The following is a 23372-nucleotide window of genomic DNA, read 5'->3' as shown; positions in this document are numbered from 1 at the left end:
CGCGGAGAAGTGGTTCGCTCGAGGGTCGCGCGCAGTGGCGAGCATGATGTCGAGGGTTGCTAGGGCAACCGTGGCTGCCGGATAGTCTCGCGCCAGCTGACGAGCCGGCACCTAGACGAGACGAGACAGAGACGGCAATGGCGGCTCCTTTGGTTGTGCTGCTGGCGAACGCCGAAAGACAACGACGCGATGAGAGGCAACGACGCGACGCGTTCGGCATGGCCGAAGAAGAGTTTCGAAGGCATTTTAGGCTCTCCAAAGACATAGTGCGACGTCTTTGTGATGAGCTGGAAGAACATCTTGGACCTCAAAGATTTCGTGGTGTCGACACTACGATGAAAGTGCTGTGCGCGCTGCTCTATTTTGCCACCGGGAGCTTTCAACAGTGCGTCGGGAATGAAGAAGCGATTGCACTGTCGCAGCCTTCGGTCAGCCAGATCATTACAGCCGTCGCCAAGGCCATTACGGTTGTGGGCAAATAAAAAGGATGGGTTAGATTCCCATCCACGGCGCAACAGAAAGCCGCCGTCAGCTGCTGGCCTTACACACACGACGCCTTTGCTAGGTAGGGGCGCTCCTCGACAAATGAAACGAGTATTTCGCGCTGCCTCGCTGAAACATGAGGACTCGGCCGCCTGTCCTTGTGCGATGACATCGTTTCGGTTTCGGCGCCCGAACAAGTCCAAAATGTAAACAAAGCGAGGCAAGTTGTTTGCATAACGTGTGGCACACCACCTAGCGACTAAATAAGAAAACAACACAAATAGAATTACAACTCCCAGTAGCCGTCTGCGCCGCAAGCTCACATTTATTACTGAAAATTATATTTGCAAGTGTTCTATACAAACCAATGTTTTCTTATCAAACCAGCAACATCCTTCAATTGCTATACCGTCCCCCAAGTACAAACAAAAATGATGACGTGATCTTCCGGCAGACCGCCGCTTGTTGATTGGTTCCCCTCACGCCGCCCCGTTCCACTCTTTCTCCAAGTGACGTAATCCAGACGTAACAGCCAGACCGAACCGGTTCCAAAGCGAACCGCTACAGAATACGGCCCCTGCTTTTCTGGGCATAGGTTTGCCCAATAAAGAGTTAGTTTCGTGATTCACAGTTTTTGCTACTGTGTCACCATCACTACAACATGACAATATCACCAACGTCACTCTAACTGGCCTGAACCCCAAGTCTTATCCTTATCACCTTTACCTTTGTAGATGAGGTTTGTCTTGCTTTCACACCATGCAAACAGAATTTTCTTTGTTTTAATCAATGGCATTAGTCAGCAGTCCGCTTTGGAGTGAAATTTTTGATTAGGTGTATTGGAATTTTATCAGTTCCTGCAGCTGTGTTATTAGACATTTTCTGCTGCATTATCGCAGCAACATTTTCCATGCTAAATTTTCATCTATCAGGCTTCTTTATTGTTGCTCGATCTAGTGTTGCTCATTTGAGTCTGCGCTGCACTTTCTTTCATGCTGAAGTTAGCCCTAACAGTGTCTGTGATATACCGCAGCTCATTCTCTCTTCCAAAGATGTTAACATCTTCCTCTCTTACAGCTGTCTGCAAATTTTTAGTTGGAGCTCAAAGTACTATTACATGGTTTCAGAATTTTTTGGTGCCCCTTTGTCTGTTTTGCAAATGTTATGCACCCTACATTCACTTGTGTTTTAATTCTTTCTTGTACAAGCTAACTTGCCCCCCCTTTTCTTTCTCTGTATTTGTTCCATCTAACAAGCACCCCTTCTTCATATAATCTCAACTTTTTGACTTCTCGATGATCCCTAGACGCCTGCTTATGCTCTTTCCATAGCTTGCTTTATTTCCTTGTTCCATCACTTATGTTGTTTCCTCTTTCCAGTTCAACAGGTTTTTTCTTTGTCTGCCTTATCTCCTTCTGCATAAGGTATACCAGTTAATCCCATCATCATCCCACTGTTCTTTCGTACTTGTGCGAGATAAATGCTTCTTTCTTTATGTGCGTGTCTGAACTATCCTTCCTTTTCTCACGGCATACAAGCAAACGTGACGAATGTCCTAATCACCTTAAGCCGTCCTGTATTTTAGTGGTAGGTTGAAGAGCCAAACTTTCTATCGAATAAAAGATTGCCATAAAACACGAGTCGACAATTAAAATTAGAACCGCAGTGGTATTCAGTACAACATCTTATTCAACATACATTTTACTGATAAAAAAAATATTTAGACCTTCTTGTACTAGAACTGAGCTGTAATCAGTGCTGCCCTACAAATTTGGAGTTTTCTTTATTAAGAGTAGAAGGTGTGGGGATTGAGGTGCGCCCCAGTGCCTTTGTGTGGGATATTAACCTGTTCTGTCGTCCCTCTTCCTTTCCCCTCGCGACAGCTGTCGATGGTGACCTTTGCCACGAACCGGTTGGGGGTGGTAGCGCTTGCGTTGCTGCTGTCAGCAGAGCAAGCGCCAGGGAGATCTCTCAGTGATGGCACTGAGTACGTACACGTTTTCCTTTCCTCCATTGGCCCCTTTGTTAGGGTCTCGGACTTGAGCTCACCGTACATTCGCAGGTACGGTGAGCACGTACCTTGTGTTGATCCTTTTCCAAACACTAAGCCAAAGAATGGTGTCTAGTGCTCGCACATGCTCCTACTATGCCAAGCCGCACATATCGGAGGCCCAAGCCAATGCAGATTACTTGATGTGGTGGTTTGTAGGCCCAGGGACTCAGATACAGGCAGCAAAGCCATAGACAGGACAAACATTTATCAACTGATAAATGCGATCTTGTAAAAAGTTGCAGTATCTATAAATAAATTTTTAAAAAGACGACATACGACAAAAATTACACTTGCGATGAGCTAGCAAGACAATGAACTTCTTCTATAACAGTCCATGTAGTTCACGCCTCACGTGAGATGTCATAGCGCGTGTTCTCACTGATGATATGATGAGTCTTTATGGATATCTTTGTAGGATATCCATAAAGTACTCACAGTACTTGGTGGCAACGTCAGAGGTGTCAGCGCTTACAGACTTGTAGCGCAGTACAAGTGTATGAGCAGACCACGAACTGCTTGCGTGACAGCACAGCAGGCCCCACGCCAACAGCAACGTGGCACCAGGGCCACGACCCCAGCAGGCGGGCTGTGCCGGACCCTTTCACATGGCTCGCCCAAACGTCGCAATCTCTACCAGGGTCACATGCTACCGCTGGGCTCAAATGCTCATTCACCACAGGAACAACACCGATCCATTCTGTCTCGTGCACATCTTAGCTCTGGCCTGGAGCCCTGGTTCACTGCAGGACACACCAGACTCATCCCGGCTGGTCAGGTAGCACCCACCAGGTCCGTGCCTGGTAGTGATAGCTCAGCCATTTTCCACAGTGACGAGCTTTTCCAAAGTCACGAGCTTCCATGCATGTTCATCTTAAGCAAGTGCATTCACTTCATCTTTGTGGCTTCTATCGGCTTCTTCCAGGTTGCCATACTAGTTTCTTAATACTGACACAAAGATGTGGGGCTCCCGCACCGCAGGACAGCGCGCGCAAAGGTCGGCACCACGAAAGACGATGAAGTGCGTAAGCTGCACGTTCTTGTTCTGGCCCGCCATTAAAGAGAAGCATCTATTTTGTAAGACTCCGTTTTCAATCTACATTACATTTTTCTGGTGGAGGTGCTGGGTACATGCTACCAGTCCCAGATCGAACGCAGCCTACAAGTCCAGTACGAAGTCCGGTCGAGCTGACTCCTGTTCACGTACGGACAAGTCGTTGACTTCAAGGACTGCCTCCTGAGCACGAGCCTCTACCGAATACAGTCAGAAGGATGAGTACATCGGTTCCGTCTTCTTCCTCAACGGTACCGACCAAAGTCGTCCTTAACCAGCCGCGAATCCCCACATCCTTCCATGGAGACACCTTCGAGGATGTTGAGGACTGGCTCTATCACTTTGAGCGTGTCACAGAATTCAGCGGCTGGACTCCAGAGCACAAGCTACGCAACGCCTACTTTGCCCTCGAGGACTATGCGCGGACATGGTTTGAGAACCATGAGGCGGCCTTATCGACAAGGGACAAATTCCGACGGCAGCTAATCAGCACATACGCCAGCCTCGATCCCAAGGAGTAAGCGGAATCTGCAATTCCGGCGAGAGTACAGCGGCCAAACGAAAGCGTCGCAAAGTTTGTCGAAGATATGTACCGACTTTTCTGACGCGCGGATCCATCCATGCCGGATGAAAAGTAGGTCAGGAACTTGATGCGCAGTGTCAAGCAAGAGTTATTCGGTGGCCTAATACGCAACCCACCAAAGACCGTTGCAGAGTTTCTTGCGGAAGCCATATCAATGGAAAAGGCACTGCAGCAACGAACAAGGCAGTACAACCGCGACGTGTTGATCCTATCGCATGACCCTCTTGCTATACCCTTTAACAATACCGACGCCTTGCGGGAGCTCATTAGGCTTGTTGTTCGAGCAGAGCTCCAAAAGCTTCAGGTGGCTCCGGTATTGGTACCGCGACTCGCTCTGGCTGAGGTCGTCTGGGTAGAAATCAGGCAGGCAATACAAGTCCCAGAGCGAAGCAAGACATCACAGCACGAGGTACGGCAGCCACAGCCTCGCATGTCGTATGTGGAAGCTGCGCGAAGTTCGTTGTCTCCGACTTCGGACTTCCATGGTGTGCGCGCCGTTGAACAAGCAACTGGCGACTTCAGGACTCTCCGCAAGCCACTCATGGCTGAAACACGACCAACCCGCAAGAGCGATGTATGGCGCACCGCAGACCAGAGGCCCTTGTGTTTTCATTGCGGTGTAGCCGATCACCTCTACAGGGCGTGTCCTTACCGCCGGGCTGGGCTCCGTGGATTTTCACTGAATGCGCCGTGCCCGCGCAATGGTGAACGCTTCCGGGAGATTGAAGCATACCACGCAGGCACCAGGACCTCGTTTGCCCCCCTGGTCTGGACGCCCGTCTGTCGCCGTGGACTCTCGGAAAAGTTGATCCGCCGGTATTTTGGTCCCTACAAGGTTACATGCCGCCTCAGTGATGTGACCTACGAAGTTGTCCCCCGCAGTTCTGACCCCGGTTCGCTCCGTCGTCGTCCTCGCGCTGAAGTTGTTCATGTAGTGCGCATGAAACCATACTATGTGCGTACGTGAACGCCGAGATACACCTGAGGAGCTCCATTTCTTATGTCGCCGAAAGAACTTTTTGACGCGACTGAGACTGTGGCTTTCCGCATGGGGGGTAATTGACACAAAGATGTGGGGTGCCCGCACCGCAAGACGGCGCGCGCAAAGGTCGGCACCCCGAAAGACGATGAAGTGTGTAAGCTGCAAGTTCTTGTTCTGGCCCACCATTAAAAAGAAGCATCTATTTTTTAAGACTCTGTCTTCAATCTATGTTAGAATACACTCCCCCCAACTTGAGTATGTTGTACACAGACACAGATGGCAGTTCCTGAACGTGGGACAAGTTCCAACACAATCTAACAACACATTAGAAGGGATGAATCAGCAAACCACGAACAAAGAACAAGATGGAGCATGTGCAACGACAATACGTCACAACTGTTCAGTGAAATCTGCACGACTCATACAGTCAGCGCCGACAATGTCCACACTGCAAATGTATTCAACATGAAAGTCATACCGCATAAGGAGTAAACTCCAACATAGGACCCTATTATTACGGTGTTTCGCTGACTGAATGTATGCCAATGGTTGATGACCGCAGCACAGCAAACTCTCACACAACCAACTCAGTGTCTTGTCAGCTCACTACAATTGTAATTGTTGTCATCTCTTGTTGATAAATGTTTGTCCTTTCTATGACTTTGCCACCTGTATCCGAGTCCCTGGGTTCACAATCAACCACACCTGAGCTCTCACGAGTGGGTTGGTTATCCCAACAGCAAGCAACATAGCCGCAGGGACTTCTCCTAGCGGCCTGTCACAAGGAACCATCCTCTTGCAGCGATGTACTAGTGGTGCCCTCATCTATTTTTCGCTCTGTCATTCCCATGCCGGCCCGGGACCAGGCATTTGTGCAGTCTTGGGTGTTGCCGGAGACAAATAAATGGTTTCCGTTAAGTGAGGGCAATGCTGTGTTCTCTTGCGTGCGTAACGCTCGGTGGCCCCATTCTTGCAGTGCGAGAACCGTGGCACACTGGACTATGAAATGCGGTGGCCGACGCAGCCAGATGGTTCTCTAAGCTCGAACCTACGAGGGTCGGTACTCCTGTTGGATATGAGACCCCTACAAACATGAGTTACTGATCACTTGCAGCATTCTTTCTATGAATGAGCAGCACTATGTTTTCTTGCCAAGATCTGTAAGCATTAGAATTTATGATAAATTTTCTGATATCGAATTTGATATTTTTTTTCTTGGTACGATTAATTATTCAATTTGAAATCTACTATTTGGCATCTGCACACCCCTAATGTAAAAGAATGAAACAACACAAACATTACAAGTCTGAATTTTTTTGTCAGTGGCCCTTTAAGAGAAGACTGAGCTATGTGAAGCTATAAGAAGTCTATGCTGCTTCCATGGTAAAGTTTATTCACATTATTTCCACTGAAATAAGCTCACCTGGGTCGCCATATTGTATGAAAGTCTCAAAAACTGGCACAGGCAATGAGCACTATAATTTGTGCCACAACTCCAGAGAGGCACCGTAATTGTCCTCACCGCATAACGTTGGCTGATGCGTGCCTGCCTTGCATAGTGCCCCAGTATCGTGGTGCGGACAGCCTCTGCTTGCGGGCTGTGCAGCTGGCCAAGCACCACACTTTGGAGCCACAGCACTGGCTCGGCCACATCGAACTGCACTGCTGGCTGTGCTGCTCTCTGCTCCCACCTGGCCAACAGGACCGCTTCATCCACGTGGCTGCAACCACACAGATGGTATGCCAATCACCAATAGGCAGCAAAACTCTGCAGCAGCTTTGACAAGGCAAGAATACCCTTCAGCATTTTCGAGCTGCTATTGGAGCATGGTGAGCCTAGTCTGACATGTTTGGAGCAGAAAGCACACACAGACACAAAATTTATTTTAGCATTGTTCTTAGTTTGCATAATCATATCCTGAAAACAACTATGAATAAAAGAAGTGATTCGACATAGCAACACTGAGCCAACACTAAAAACAAGGAGCAGGCAAGTACTTGGATATCGTTGAATTGAATAGAATAGTGAACACTCAAATAAATCAATTAGCAAATTGAAAATTTACTATTCCAATTCTTAAATATTGAAACGTGAACTTATCTTTTACAAGCAAGATCTTTTCTTCGTCTAACAGATGTTACCACTCAGCGCAGGATGTGCCTGCATGTATCGGAAGTTTCTGGAAGCTTAATGATGCTTCTATCCACTGTCTGTTGTCGGCGAACCTTGTTAAATCTCACTGCATGTATGCGCGACGCTAATAGAACTTTCTGGAAGACATGCGGGCACCAGCGATTACTCTGGCCCGTTCGATGGCTCATGTATAAAAGCTGACGCGCTTTACCCACTGATCAGATTTTCGATTATCACCCACTGTGTTCACCCCTGTCATCGTTCCTTGGGTGTAGCCTGTTTTTGTGGGCACAGGTTCGCCCAATAAAAGTTAGTTTCGTTATTCACAGCTTCGCTGCTTTCTTCACCATTACTACCATGTGTCATCTGGTGGAGGTGCTTTGCGTTCATGTACCGGACGCCCCCACAAAGCCGTGACCCAAGCCCGAACGCGGTAGACAACACCAACATCGCCAAGAACCAGTGAGGTAGCCACAGGCTGCAAGGACTGCCCCTGGAGCACGGACTTTTGCCTGAGATAACTAGGAAGATCATCTCCATGTCAACCCCAATGACAACCCCAGCGTTCCCCATCGTGCTTCAGCAGCCCAGGGAGCCTCCAACGTTCCACGGTTCAATAATCGAGGATCTGGAAAGCTGGCTTGAGACGTATGAGAGGGTAACTACATTTAACAGCTGGGACGGCGACGACAAACTGCGACATGTCGTTTTCGCATTGGAAGACGCCCCCAGGACGTGATTCGAGAACCAAGAAACCACCTTAGAGACGTGGGACCTGTTCAGAAGCGGCTTCTTGCAGACATTTACAAGTGTCGTACGCCAAGAACTAGCCCAAGCTCTACTAGAAACCCGAGTGCAGCTTCCCAATGAGACTATCGTGATCTTCCCGAAGAAGATGAGCCGCCTATTCCGCAATGTTGACCCAGAAATGTCTGAGGAGAAGAAAGCCCGCCTACTGATGTGTGGTGTGAAGGAGGAACTTTTCACTGGAATGATACGAAGCCCACTGAAGACCGTGGACAAGTTTCTTCACAAGGCAACCAGCATCGAGAAGACACTCGAAATGCAGAACTGGCAATTCAACCGCCCCACAAACGCTACACACTACGCCAGAGTTCAGTCACTGGCCACCGACAATCTGCGCGAGACTGTCAGAGCGGTTGTACGGGAAGAGCTGCAGAAGTTGTACCCAAGGATGCAGCCTCAAGTGGCCTCAATCGCCGAAATCGGCAAAGAAGAGCAACTCAGCGATTTCTTGGAGTTCCTCACATGCAATGACAACCACCACAGCCCCAGTCGGAAGCGATGACCTATGCGCCCGTCAAGGTCCCCTTCCGCGACAGTGCCAGGGCCGATTCCGTTGTCCACTGCCGGCACCGCCAGCACGCACACCCGTCCGCCTGCGCAGCTATGCGAGAAAGACGGAGATTTGGCGTGACCCCGACTACTGCCCACTCTGCTACCACTGCGGGGAAGCCGGCCATGTGTAACGTCGATGCCCATACCGTGATTTGGGACTGCGAAGGTTCACCGTCAATGTGCCACGCCCTCGGGAAGGTGAACGCCCCCGTGACATCGCTGACTACTTCGTCGCTACTCAGTGAAGCCCCCGACAACCATCCTGTTTGCCGTCGGCAGGCCTCTACCTGTCGCCGCAGCGCCATCCATACACTGGCCCAGCTTGGGGCTGGTCCATTGGCCCATATCCGGGAAATTAAAAGCAGGAACCAATGAAGGTGCGGTTGCTGTTCGTCGAACTGGCGAAGATCCTCCACTGCCAATGAAGACGCCGAAAAGACTCTCTCATTGACATATCAACAAGACGCCACAATCCCGACGAAGACTAGAAGCAAAGAATATGCCTACAAAAGAAGACCTGCCAATGCGACACTCCAGCCACTGGTTAACACAATGCAGCTGTGATCTGAGGACAAGGACAAACTGCGACCCACGACAAAGAACCACCGACCTAGAGTTGCTTCTCAACGGCCACACAGTCGCCGCTCGGTCATGAGTGGATTCATCGAGTGTCATGAGTGGACGCTCCATCATGAGTGGACTGATTACTCGGTCATGAGTGCACCCATCACCACTCAGATGAAGAAAGTTAAGACTGCACGGGAAGGCCCTCAAATTCGGACAGCTGGAGGACACCTAAGAGCGCTGATTAGCAAGAATTATCATTCACGACCAGACTTACCCTGCCACCTTCGTTATCCTCCAACAGTGTTTACGAGACGTCATTTTCATCATGGACTTCCTGAACTAACACGACGTAATCATCGACCTGAAGTCGAAGTTGATGACACTGTCGGAAGACCAAGCGATGCCGGCAGAGAGCTCTGTAATCACCACGCCTTGAGTGTGCTCAAAGATCAAGTGAGTACCTTGCCCCGCTCCAGCATTATTTCCGCCAGCACTGAAACACCCGCTGACGTAGAAAGCATCACCGAGGGTGAGCAACGTCTACTGCTCGACTGTGAAATTTGCGTCGCAAAAGGGGTTTCTCGATTCCACGGAGGGAAAGCGGAAGTGATGCTAACGAACTTCAGCCAGGAGTTCAAGCACCCCAACAAGGGCACGACAATCCCATACATCAAGGAAATTGTGGAAATCAGCAATGCGTTTGTCCTTTCAGATTCTGCCGCATCTACCTTGACGACCATAGTTCCCGAACGAGACTTCGACATAAATCCAAGTCTCTTTATGATTAAGCAGTAACAGCTCAGAAGTCTCCTTTGACGATACAAAAACTGCTTTTCGACGTCATAGAGGATTCGACAAACACCAGTCGTAAAGCATCGCATAATAACCGAAAAGTGTGCTCGACCACTCCGGCAGAGCCTTTACCCAGCTCCGATGCGAGAATGTGAAGCTATTTGGCAACAAGTCGAAGAAGTGCTGCGCGACGACATCATCGAGCCATCGAAAAACCCGTCGAAAAGCCCGTCAGAAGACGGGTTTTTTCTGTAGTCTTGGTGAAGAAAAAAGATAGAACTCTATGTTTCTGCGATGATTATCGTCGACTGAACAAGATCACGCAGAACGACGTATACCCCCTCCCACGGATAGACGACGCATTGGATTGGCTCTGCAACGCTAAATACTTCTTGTCGATGGACCTCAAGTCTGGCTACTGGAAAATAGAAGTTGACGAAAGAGATTGCGAAAAGACCGCCTTCATCATGCCAGACGGCCTCTTCCACCCTTACTTATACGGCAGGCCATTCAAAGTGGTCAGTGACCATCACGTGTTGTTTTGACTTAAATTCCACCGTTACTTATACGGCAGGCCATTCAAAGTGGTCAGTGACCATCACGTGTTGTTTTGGCTAGCGAACTTAAAGGATCCTTTAGGACGGCAGGCACGGTGGTGCCTCAGACTACAAAAATATGACATCACTGTAACCTACAAGTCTAGACGAAAACGCTGTGATGCCGACTACCTATCACTCTCCCCCATTGACCCACTGCCACAAGACGACGAGGATGACGACGCCTTCTTTAAAATAATGAGCGCGGAAGAGTTCATTGAACAGCAACGAGCAGACCAGGAGCTAAAAGGCCTTGTCGAGTATTTAGATGGGAATACCAACGTTGTTCCTTGGTCATTTAAGCACGGATTGTCTTCATTCACGCTTCAAAACATCCTACTCGTAAAGAAGAACTTCTCACCAGTCTGCGTCAAATACCTTCTTGTTGTTCTGTCAGCGCTGCATCGAGAAGTACTGCACGCATTACATGACGATCCAACCGCTGGGCTCCTCGAATTCTCCCGGGTGGTATCGAGGATACAGGAAAGGTATTACTGACCATGCCTGACCGCCGACATTGGCCGTTACGTCAAGACATGCTGACACTGTCTGCGACACAAGACACTCCCGACAAGGCCAGCGGGATTACTACAGCCGATGAAGCCTTCTTGCTGACTTTTTCAGCAGATCGGGATGGATTTGTCGGGACCCCTTGCAACGTTAACATCCAGAAATAAGTGGATCATCGTGGCGACGGACTACCTCACCCGCTTCGCTGAAGCTAGAGCTCTGCTAAAGGTAGCGCAGCCGAAGTGGCGAAATTTTTCGTTCAGAACATCCCGCTGTGACATAGGGCCCCAGAAGTCCTCATCACTGACAGAGGAACGGCCTTTACAACAGAACTAACCCAAGCCATTCTACAATACAGCCAGACAAGCGAGAAGGATTTACGAGAACTTAGCGAGAAGCTTTTACGCCACTATTTCGGACCCTACAAGATCATCCGACGCATTGGTGCACTCGACTATGAGGTTGTGCCACATGGCATTTCGCAATCACAGCGGCACCATTCACGACCTGAAGTAGTCCATGTTGTGCGACTTAAGCCATTCTACCAACACTAATAAACTTTGGGGACTTTGCATAAATGAACTTTGGACCTTTTTTGGACTGTGTTCCCTTGGACTTTGCTTCTTTGTTGTTTTGTTAGTTTTGTTTAATAACTGTCCTTTTACATTTCACTCTCCTGTTTGTAGCATCGGCATGATGCCTTTTGAGAGGCAGCATTGACATATGAACTTGTTTATCTTTTACTTGTGAGCGCTTTTCACCATCCAACAAATGTTATCGGGACAGCCGATAACATTTGTTATCGCCCTTCGAGCCCACGTGGGATTTCTTGCTTGTTGAAACTGGTGTTCCTTGCCGAGCTTTCTTGTTCTTGCCCAGCGCTGTCGTCCAGCCTGGGCTGTTGGCTTCTTCGGAGGAGATTTCCTCTCCTACCACCATTTCTATCTCGGGCATGATGCCCCTCTTCGTCGGGTAAGGCCTAAGCCTACCCGTGCCTAGCGTCACCGCGGCGTGGTTGACACAAAAAGTTCCACAATCTCCGCACAAAGGCCACTCACCGAAGGAAGTCTTCAGAAGAAACTGTGTCGAATGGCATGCATTTCAGCAATAGGCGACACAAAAAGCAGAGCAACAACATTTACTAAAGCGGGAGTCAATCTTTCCACGTCCGCACTAGTCGGCGCCTTCTTCTTCCTCCCAGGTGTGAGAGTATACATTGATGATGTGCTCATATGGGCTTCAATGAAAAGATCATGAAGAGCATTTGAGAGCTGTGCTGAACACAGCTCAGAGACCTGGAATTACATATACGGCAAAAAATATGAAATGGCCATGAAGGAAATATTTTTCCTAGGTGATAAAATCAGTGAAAAAGGCTTACAGCCATCGCCCAAACTCGTAAGCAGCATCTTGCAGATGCAAGAGCCAAGCACAAAGCAAGAGCTTCAGCGCATCCTAAGGATGGTCTTGTATTTTGGAAAATATGTGCTTTATCTATCAGAGAGGACTACTCTTCTCTCTGACCTGCTCAAGCAAAATAGAGACTTCGTCACGAGCCCACAAAAGAGTTGGAAGCCATTAGGAAGGTCATAACGAGACCACCTGTGCTTGCGGTATCTGACCCTAGAAGAGAATCCAAAGTATCGACTGGTGCTTCAGGATTCGGGCTTGGTGTAGCATTCTTCAAAAGGCATGGTCCTGATTGGAGACCAGTGGCATATAGCTCAAGGTGCCTAACAGAGTGCAAAAGCTGATACTTTCAAATAGAAAAGGAAGCATTGGATGTTGTCTACAGCTGTGAAAAGTTTCATGACTTTATATGTGGCCAGAAGGAGCTCACAGAAATAGATCACCAGCCGTTGAATGCGATATCAAAAAAATGTCTGCACGACATGCCACCTTGACTACAATGCCTGTTTCTCAAACTGATGAGTTATGAATACCAGTTTGCCTATTTTCCAGATTAAGTTCTAGTTCTGCCCAACAGACTGTCAAGGGCTCCGAATCCCTACTGTCGCATGGCAGAGGATGGCAATGTTGAGGCTCGTGCAATATTGCTCTTGTCCAGTCTGGTCAGTGAGAAAACCAGCGTGAGACTGGTGAGACACAGCAAGAGATCCAGTTTGCTCAAATGTTATTAAAGCAATTCAACGTGAGCAACCGCTTACGGGTCAGTACAAAGCGTACGGCTTGGAACTGTTGGTTGTATGAAAGCTATAATTCAAGGGATCGAAAGTGGTTATACCAAGGTCATTACAAACCGAAATGCTGAATAGGCTACATGTAGGCCACTTAGGCATAAACAAATCGCTCACAAAGGTGAGTCTTTTGATGTTCTGGCCTGAAATGACTCAAGACATCAAAAACATGGTCGACAGCTGTGAAACTTGCAAGATCAATGAATATGCCCAACCTAAGGAACTGCTCCTGATCAGAAACCTCGCGTTCCCCTTGGATAAGGGTTGCAGCAGACGTATGTCAATACGCAGGTAAAGCGTACCTAGTGGTCTATGACGCCTACTCCAATTATCCCGAGGTTGAAGAACTACCAGGTATTTCAGCCCAACAAGTGATATGCAAAATGTCACCCATTTTTGCCAGGCACAGAGTGCCCCTGGAAGTTCTCAGTGACAATGGACTACAGTTTACATCAAAAGAGCTTGGCCACTTCGCAGCATCCTATAACTTTAAGCATATCCTGTCAAGTCCTCGGTTTCCACGTTCAAATGGACTCGTGGAAAAAAGGCATGCAAGTACTTGGTAAAACCTATCTTAAAGAAGACCCACAATTCAGCAGGTGACTTCTATCAAGGTCTTCTGAACTGTCGCACATCTCCTCTTGAACGCAGTGGTTCACCAGGTGAACTGCTAAAGCCTCACGTCTGGTCTTCCAGACTTTAACCCACTTCGCAGCCGAAAAATTACAAAGCGACCACAATGTGCACAAGCAAAAGTAAGGCTTCCAAGCCTTCGGCCAGGTGACATCGTTCACCTGCAAGGCGACAGGGGATAATCACCAAAAGCAAGAGTGCTCGACCAAGTTGCACCCCGTTTCTACAAAGTACTCACTGAAGACTGTGAGGAATATAGGCGAACTAGACAGCATCTACAACCCACCTAGGAACCCTTCGTCATTACCAACCTATCCAATGATGAGAGGATGAGGAACTATGTACCGCCATCCTCTAATGGTGCTACTGTTATTCCGGGAGCACCTTGAACACCACACCTGGATTACCACGACAGTGATGGGTCGTCTCCTGTGACTGACCCAGACGACTCAACCTTTTCAGAGATCACTGAGAACACGTCGTTCAAGGAAGACCCTGACATACCACAAGGGCTTCAAGCAGAGCTTCGAGATGAACTACTGACGCAGCGGGCAGCAGACCTCGCCCCCTTCTGTAGTGATGTTATAATAAATGGCCACTAGCGAGACATGCTAGGGTGCCACAGTGTGACTTGTCTCCCATGTCTGGTGTGCGTTGCCTAACTTGTATGGCTCAGGCCCAGTGTCGGCGACATGTGCCTTACTACCCTGCTTGGACAAATGTTTTGGTCTGTACTACAGTCTACACTCATTGCAACGAACCCGCGTGTACAACCGACTTTCGGATAAAGAGACATGCTTTTTTTGCTTTATATTAACGACATTCCAAGCTCTGTTTCAGTAAAAATTCGGCTTTACGCTGACGACTGCGTTCTCTACAATGTCATTTCTTCACCTAACGATCATAACACTCTGAATCAATCTTTTATAAGTTTTTGTGAATGGTGCGAACTCTGGCAAATGAACATTAACTTCAAGAAAACAGTCGCCATGTCCTTTCACAAGCATGCTAATTGCTCATATTTCAATTATTCCTATAAATCCACTTTTCTGCAGCGCGCATACGAATATAAGTATTTAGGCCTCCTTTTCACTCCAAGATTATCCTGGTCAGAACATATTCTAACAACTTGCAACAAAGGACTAAAAAAACTTGGTTATCTAACCCGAACTCTACGTGCTGCCCCCAAAGAAACTAAACTTATTACAAAACACTTGTAAGACCTATTCTTGAATATGCGTCTACCATATGGAACCCTTACAAAATTTCGGACATCCACAAAATTGAATCTGTTCAGAAAAAGGCGGTTCGTTTCATATACCGCCGTTATGATAGAATGTTTTCACCGTCATCTCATCTGAATATGCTTGGTTTAACCCCTCTTTCCCACCGTCGTCACATTAATTCTCTGAAACTTCTACACTCTCTATTTTACTCTCCACATTATGCTTCCCCTAACACATATCTGACCCGTGCAAAGCCCCTAATCACGAGAAGCAGCAATGACTTAAACTTATCCGTCTTTTTTGCTCGCACCAACACTTTTAAATACAGTTTTTTTCCTCGGACAATTGAACTCTGGAATGACCTGCCTGGTTCCATCCGTTCTTTACCACATAGAGAATTTGGGGATGCCATTGAATGCTCCCCTTAGTCATGTTACTCACGCATGCTTCTTTGTATAGTGATTTTCTTTCTCGCATTTGTATTCACCCACTCCTGCAATAGCCCTTCTGGGCTGCAGTATTTGTAAATAAATAAATAAAAATAAATAAAATAAATATTTCAACCTTAGTTTGCTCTATCTATTGCATTAATGCAACAAAGTTCACTTTTTAACAGACCGTGCTACAATGGACTATCGACTACAGCGGCCGAAATGAGCAGCAATATTTTTCAAAATCGGGCTTATAAAACACACTTTTGCCGTGTTGACAAGGCTGACAACAGACTTGACCCCGGCCAACGTTCTTAGACATACTTCGTTGATCTCGCCGGTGTCTGCACGCTTAAGCCACGGCAAGCTTAAATTGCGGATGGCAAGATTGGCTGCCTCAGGCCAAGCCCAGCCTCTAGCCAAGCCAATCTGAGGGCACGCGTGGTGTGTTATCGCTTGTTGACACCAATTTGTCATCGTATTTTCGTACTAGTGAGCTGTGCCACTTCGCAAATGCTGAGATCATTTTCAACAGACACTGTTCCTTTTCCTTTTCAACAGACACTGTAATGGTAGCATAAAAGAAAGGCTTGTGACATCTGTCATAGGGTGAATAAAGGAAAAATCAGACATCCACCCGTTTGTAGCAATTTCTACAAAGCAGTTCAATTGCTACGAATGGGTGTATGTCTGATTTTCCCTTTATTCATTACTTCTCTCCACCTTGCGGGTTTTCGCAAAACTACTACGTCTGTGATAGGGTGTACATTGAAGATGAGGACAAGAGTAAGGCACACAGATGAACATACAGGAGCGCTCTAGCAACTAATGTTTACTGAAATTTCCTGTGTTCACATATACATACCATCATAGAGCCATGTAACATGCCCTATCTATCTTACTGACCAGTAAAGAAGATTTCGTTTTCCGACAACAAAACTGATGGTTTACTGACACACTTGGCCTCTTCCCTGATTATGAATTTCGCCTCTTATAATCTCACGCACACATTTAGATTTGTGGTAGCTTGTTATGCAGCAGTATCGCAATGTGTTGACAATTGCCCCTCTCTGTAACATGCAACTTCTTGTTTGTGCTCTCTTAAGTGATCATTTACACAGTGGCCCATCTGGCTGATGTAGTTTCCACCACATGACAGTGGCACACAATAGACCACTCCTTCTGCACAAGGCATGAAAAAGTCTGGAGCTTCTTTTGGCAGTCTCTTGGGTTTTTATAGTCAAGATCAGTTAGTCAGTACAGATGGTCTCTGTTGCCGAAAAATTCGCCTTTACACTGACTCGACTGGCCACCTTCTCCAGCCAATGCAACATCTTATGTCAATATAGAATGAGACATGAATTACAAAAACTTGAAGTAATTCGAATCACTCACCCACACATCAGGGCAACACCTTCCTCTAGGACCGTGCACATCTGCATTTTTGCCAAAAGTTGGTTGAGTTGCAGCGTCGAGCCAAGCTGAGCCATCGCCGAGAACTGACTGCTTAGCAGCTCCCTGCATGATTGGAACATAACATCATTGCTTTTGCATTCACTGTTATTTTGTGCAGAGGCCGTAAAGAATGTTGAGGGCTTCCACTAAGTGTGAAAAACTCCTGTTCTGGTCCATGAAAATTGATCTCAAAGGGATACAGGTGTGGTGTAAAACACATGAAGCAATATGTAAAATGCTGTGCGAAGAGGAATATTTATTTATTTTATCACCCTCGAGGCCTCTAGGGCATTGAGAGAGGAGAAAAAAGCGGGTTTAGAAAATAGAATGCAGCAGCAGCAACAATCAACTGAGAACCATGACAGGAATGATGTTCACGAGGGTTGCAATGTGGGCTTGTTGGTAATGCATCTTGAAGGGGAGTACGGTAGCGCGATCAAAAGACGGGACAAAAGAAGACACATAGGGACACACACAGCGCTAACTTCCAACAATGTTTATTATCGAAAAACAGGCCGTACTGATACACTCAGCCAACATGAGTCACAGCCACATGAACAGACTAACAATCAGAGCGATACATTTTGTGATATGTTAAGCCATGTGCAAAAATTTCAGTTCCTTTTCAGAGAGAGCCAATGATGGTTTGCTGATACATGAATCCCCTAGGGCATCAATCTGCTCGGCTTACATTATAAGTCTAGTGAGTTCGCACTTATTTCTACCGGTAATGATTGTTGATTCGAAGAGAGGGGAGCACTTATGTTGCTTACAATGAAGGGAGAGAAACCCATCTGACACAAGTTTGTCGACTTTATTTTTGTGTTCGCGCAGTCTATCATTAATGCATCTGCCCGACTGTCCGACATAATACTTCCCACGCGATAAGGGTATACGATATATAATTGAAGTCTTACATTCTCTAAACTTCTTCCGGTGTTTAACTTGGCAGCTAGGGGCACTTTCTTTCTTTTGTGGTCTTGTTTTCCTGCACAGGCCGATTAGTTTGTTGGGTGCTGAAAAAACCACATCAGTGTTACCTCGGCAGGCAATTTTCTTTAGGTTGTGCGACAACTGGTGGATATAAGGTATCACTGTTGGTCTTTTTTTCTCTTGGTTACTATTTCCTTCCGCTCGTTCAGCAGTCCCTGATTGCTACACTTGCCTAAGTATTCCCTCTGCAACTGATGCCAGAACATGATTGGGATAACCTGCTTCATGTAGCCGCATGGCCTGTTGTGTGAATGCTTTGTCAGTGCAATGATGGCATGATTTAGTAAGTGCGTTAGTAAAACACATTTTCGCAATTCCTCTTTTTACCAGTTTAGAATGGGCTGAATGATATGACAACAACGGTTTATTTGTCCTGGGACTGTAACACCAGCAAGTTAGATCATCACCGAAGGTAAATATAACATCCAGAAATTTGATCTTTTGTGTTGTGCGCAAGGAAAGAGCCAAAGCTATGCTAGAAGCCCGAGTACAACTACCCAACGAGACCATAGTGATCTTCACCGAGGAGATGAAGTGCCTGTTCTGGCACGCCGACCCGGAAATATCCGAAAAGAAAAAAATGCGTTTCTTGATGCAAGGCGTAAAGCAAGAACTTTTCGCTGGACTGATGCGCAACCAGCCATAGACCCTAGCTGAGTTCTTGACAAAGGTAACGACAATTGAGAAAACTAGAAATGCGCACTAGGTAATACGACCGCCAAGTGCTCAGGCTGCAGTGCGTCATCCAAGCACTGGGCTCCGGTGATCTCCAAGAGACCATCAGGGCCATTTGTGCGCAAAGAACTGCAGAACATGTTTGCTTCGTCGTAACCTCAGTTGTCCTCAATCATTGACGTCGTCAAGGATGAACTTCGACGGTCACTGCGCGTTACCGATGTGCAGCCCAAACCGTCGCTTTTTGTGCCGAAAGCGATGACCTACACCGCTGGCGCTCATCATCAGGGTCCCCTGCCGCGACCCACTAGGGCCCTGTAACGCCGCAATTCTGTCATCCACCGCCACCGCCGGCAGCACGCCTGCCCATTGCCGAGTGCAGCCACCTGGAGAAGACGGACATTTGGCGCCCCCCCAACCACCACCCGCTCTGCTATCACTGCGGGGAAGCCAGACATGTCTACCAACAATGCCCATACCGCAAAATGGGACTACGAGGGTTCGCCACCAACGCTCCACGTCCGCAGCAAGGTGAACGCCCTAGCGATATCGCCAACTACCCCACCGCTACTGAGTGGAGCTCTCGACGACCGTCCCGTTTGCTATCTCAACACCGCTACCTGTTGCTGCAGTGACAGGTAGCGACAGTGTATGGCCATACACTGGCCCAGTCCGGGGCCGGTCTGCAAGCTCATATCCCGAAAACTAAAAGCAGAAACCGATGGAGGTGCGGTTGCTGTTCGTCGAACTAACAAAGATCCTCCGCCGCCGCCGAAGAGACTATCTCAACGACATAACAACGACACGCCGCCATCTCGACGAAGCCTGGAAGCAAAGAATACACCTGACAAAGCGACGTACCAGCCACACGTCAACACGACGCAGCCGTGATCCGATGCCAAGGCCTAATTGCAACACAAGACAAAGATCCACTGACCGCAATGTGCTTCTCAACAGTGCCGCAGCCACCGCTTCAGTGGACACAGGAGCCGATTACTCCATCGGGAGTGGACACAACGCCGCCTACTTGAAGAAAGTTAAGACTGCATGGGATGGCCCTCAAATTCGGACCGCTGGAGGACACCTCATTATGCCGACTGGAATCTGCACAGCAACAATTACCGTTCATGAGTGGACTTACCCTGCCACCTTCGTTATCCTCCAACAGTGTTCACGAAATCTCATTCTCGGCATGGACTTCCTGAACCAATGCGGCACAATCACCGACCTGAAGTCGAAATCGATAACGCTGTCGGAAGATCAAGCGATACTGCCGGAGAGCTCTCGTAGTCACTAGGCTTTTAGTGTGCTCGAAGATCAAGTGAGCATCCCGCCTCGCTCCAGGATTGTTATCTCCGTCGGCACCGAAACACCTGCTGATGTAGAAGGCGTCATCGAAGGCGACCAACGTCTACTGCTCGACCGACCGTGAAATTTGTGTTGCAAGGGGGATCGCTCGACTCCACGGAGGGAAAGCGGAAGTGATGCTAACCAACTTTAGCCAGCAGTTTAAGCACATCAACAAGGGCATGACGATTGCATACATGAAGAAAATTCTGGAAACCAGTAATGCGATTGTCCTCTCGGATTCTGCCGCATCTACCCCCACGACCGTAGTTCCCGAACCAGACTCCGACATAAATCCAAGTCTCCCCATGATTAAGGAGCAACAGCTCAGAAGTCTCCTTAGATGATACGACTGCTTTTCGACATCAGCGAGAATTCGACAAACACGAGTTGCAAAGTATCGCATAACAACCGCAAAGTGTGCTCGACCACTCCAACAGAGCCCTTACTGAGTTTCGAAGCGAGAATGCGAAGGTATTAGGGAACAAGTCGACGAAATGCTGCACGACGACATCATCCAGCCGTCGAAAACCCCGTGGGCATCTCCTGTAGTCTTGCTGAAGAAAAAGGACAGAACCCTTTGTTTCTGTGTCAATTATCGTCGACTGAACAAGATCCCGAAGAAGGACGTATAGCCCCTCCCACAAATAGACGACGCATTGGATCGGCTCTGCAACGCTAAATACTTCTCATCGATGGACCTCAAGTCTGGCTATTGGCAAATAGAAGTCGACGAAAGAGATCGCAAAAAGACTGCCTTCATCACGCCAGACGGCTTCTACGAGTTCAAGGTCATGCCATTCGGACTGTGCTCGTTCCAGCGCGTTATGGACACGGTGTTAGCAGGATTGAAGTGGCAGACCCGCCTTGTTTACTTGGAGGACGTCGTTGTCTTCGCCGGAAATTTCGACGATCACCTTAGGCGGCTTGCGACAGTACTAGAGGCCATCAAGTCATCAGGGCTCACTCTGAAACTGGAAAAGTGCCGCTTCGCCTATGATGAGCTTCTGTTCCTAGGCCACGTCATCAGCAAATCTGGAGTCTGCCCCGACCCGCAGAAGACGGCTGCCATCGCAAAGTTCCTGCAGCCCATTGACAAGAAGGAAGTGTGTAGATTCCTTGGCATGTGTGCCTACTACAGGCGCTTTGTCCAAGATTTTTCACGCATCACTGAGCCGCTCACACATCTAACCAAATGTGACATCGAGTTGAAGTGGGAAACGCCGCAGGCCAACGCATTTCAAGAACCAGTACTTGCGCACTTCGACGAGGCCCCTGATACCGAAATCCACACTGACGCCACTAGCCTAGGCCTCGGTGCCGTCCTAGTCTACAGGAAAGACGGACTTGAACGGGTGATAGCTTATGCTAGGCGGTCGCTGTCAAAAGCGGAAGGCAATTATTCTTCGACTGAAAAGGAATGCCTCGCCATCATTTGGGCTACAGCAAAATTATGCCCTTACCTATATGGCAGGCCATTCAAACTTGTCGGCGACCATCTCGTGTTGTGTTCGCTAGCGAATTTAAAGGATCCGGCATGGTGGTGCCTCAGACTACAAGAATACGACATCAATGTAACCTACAAGTCTGGACGAAAACACTCTGATTCCAATCGCCTATCACGCGCCCCTATTGACCCGCTGCCGCAAGAAGATGAGGATGCCGACGCCTTCCTTGGAATAATAAGCGCGAAAGACTTCATTGAACAGCAACGAGCAGACCTGGAGCTAAAATGCCTCGTCGAGTATTTGGAAGGCAACACTGACATTGTCCCTAGGGCATTTAAACGCGGATTGTCTTCGTTCACGCTACAAAACAACCTGCTCGTGAAGAAGAACTTCTTACTAGTCTGCGCCAGCTACCTTCTTGTTGTTCCGTTAGCGCTGCATCCAGAAGTACTGCATGCTCTACATGACGATCCAACCGCTGGCCACCTTAGATTCTCCCGGACGCTGTCGAGAATACAGGAAAGGTATTACTGGCCGCGTCTGACCGCCGATGTCAACCGTTACGTAACGACATGCTGAAACTGTCAGCGACACAAGACACCACCACCAAGGCCAGCAGGATTACAACAGCCGATCGAACCTCCTTGCCGATCACTTCAGCAGATGGGGATGGATTTGGTGGGACCGTTTCCGACGTCAACATCCGGAAATAAGTGGATGGTCGAGGCGATGGACTATCTCACCCACTTCGCTGAAACTAAAGCTCTACTGAAAGGCAGCGCAGCCAAAGTGGCCAAATTTTTCGTCGAGAACATCCTGCTGCAACATGGCGCCCAAGAAGTCCTGATCACCAACAGAGGAACGGTCTTTACAGCGGAGCTCACCTAAGCCATTCTGCAGTACAGTCAGACAAGGCACAGGAGGACAACTGCCTATTGCACACAGACGAATGGTCTTACACAACGCCTGAATAAGACCCTCGCCAACATGCTAGCGATGTATGTCGGCGTCGAACTCAAGACCTGGGATGCCGTCCTGCCGTACGTAACCTTTGCTTACAACACAACAGTGCAAGAAACAACATAGATCACCCCATTCAAGCTGGTTTACAGCAGGAACCTGATGTCATGCTGCTGCATGTCACCAGCGTAGAGAATCTTGACGTCGCCACCAATCTCCAGCGCAATTTTTACCTGTGCCGTATTGGTGCGCAGCATGGCGTTATCATAATGGCACTAAACAGACAATGCCATTATAGTGCCTCTTTTAAACGAAAAGTTGTGGTAGTCGCAAAAGCATCGCGAAACGTTCTAGCCACGCAGGACTTGGCCATCGATTAGAAAAATGTCCGTCGTTGGAGGGGGCCCTGGAAGATGCTTTTTGTACGTGCTGCAACGAGGAGATGACAGTGATGAGGAAGATGGCGATAAGGCTAGCAGCGATGATGATGTAGAGTGAGCTCGGCATGTTCACTTTCAATAAATGTTGTTTTCATATTGTGAACGCTGTCCTCGCTTTTTTGTTCTGCCTACAGTCGAGGTAAGTTTTTTTTTTCGTGTTTTTTTTTTTTCTTACCGCACTTTCCAGGGTCTGCTTAGAATAGTGGCCAGTCTAAATTCGAGTAAATACAGTATGTGACCATCAGAACTTCGGTAGACCTCTAGGACTTTCGCAAGCTTCAACTGTTGGTATGGTGCATTGTCAGCATGCACGAGCATGAGGTCCCCTTCTTTGAGTGCTTTTGTTGATCTGGTATTGGCAAAGTGAGCAGATCGTAGCTGGAGCACGTAATCTCTTTACCACCGCTTCCAAGGTTTCTATCAAGAGCTTTCTGTAGGCGTGCCTACAAATTACAT

General features: G+C 48.0%; 1 protein-coding gene across 1 annotated transcript in view; it reads right to left on the bottom strand.

The window, feature by feature from the left end:
* The window catches only part of tefu (Serine/threonine-protein kinase tefu), a 297846-nt gene that overhangs the window by 225596 nt on the left and 48878 nt on the right, over positions 1-23372 (bottom strand). Inside the window, exons 8-9 of the mRNA XM_050172366.2 lie at positions 16994-17116; positions 6675-6873 (exon numbers count right to left, since the gene is read on the bottom strand). Coding sequence (XP_050028323.1) covers positions 6675-6873; positions 16994-17116 — 322 coding nt within the window. The remainder of the gene's footprint in view (positions 1-6674; positions 6874-16993; positions 17117-23372) is intronic.

Source organism: Dermacentor andersoni, chromosome 6 (assembly GCF_023375885.2).
Source record: "Dermacentor andersoni chromosome 6, qqDerAnde1_hic_scaffold, whole genome shotgun sequence".
Taxonomy (NCBI): domain Eukaryota; kingdom Metazoa; phylum Arthropoda; class Arachnida; order Ixodida; family Ixodidae; genus Dermacentor; species Dermacentor andersoni.
The sequence above is the reverse complement of the archived record's forward strand: the minus strand, read 5'-3'. Positions and strand labels throughout refer to the sequence as shown.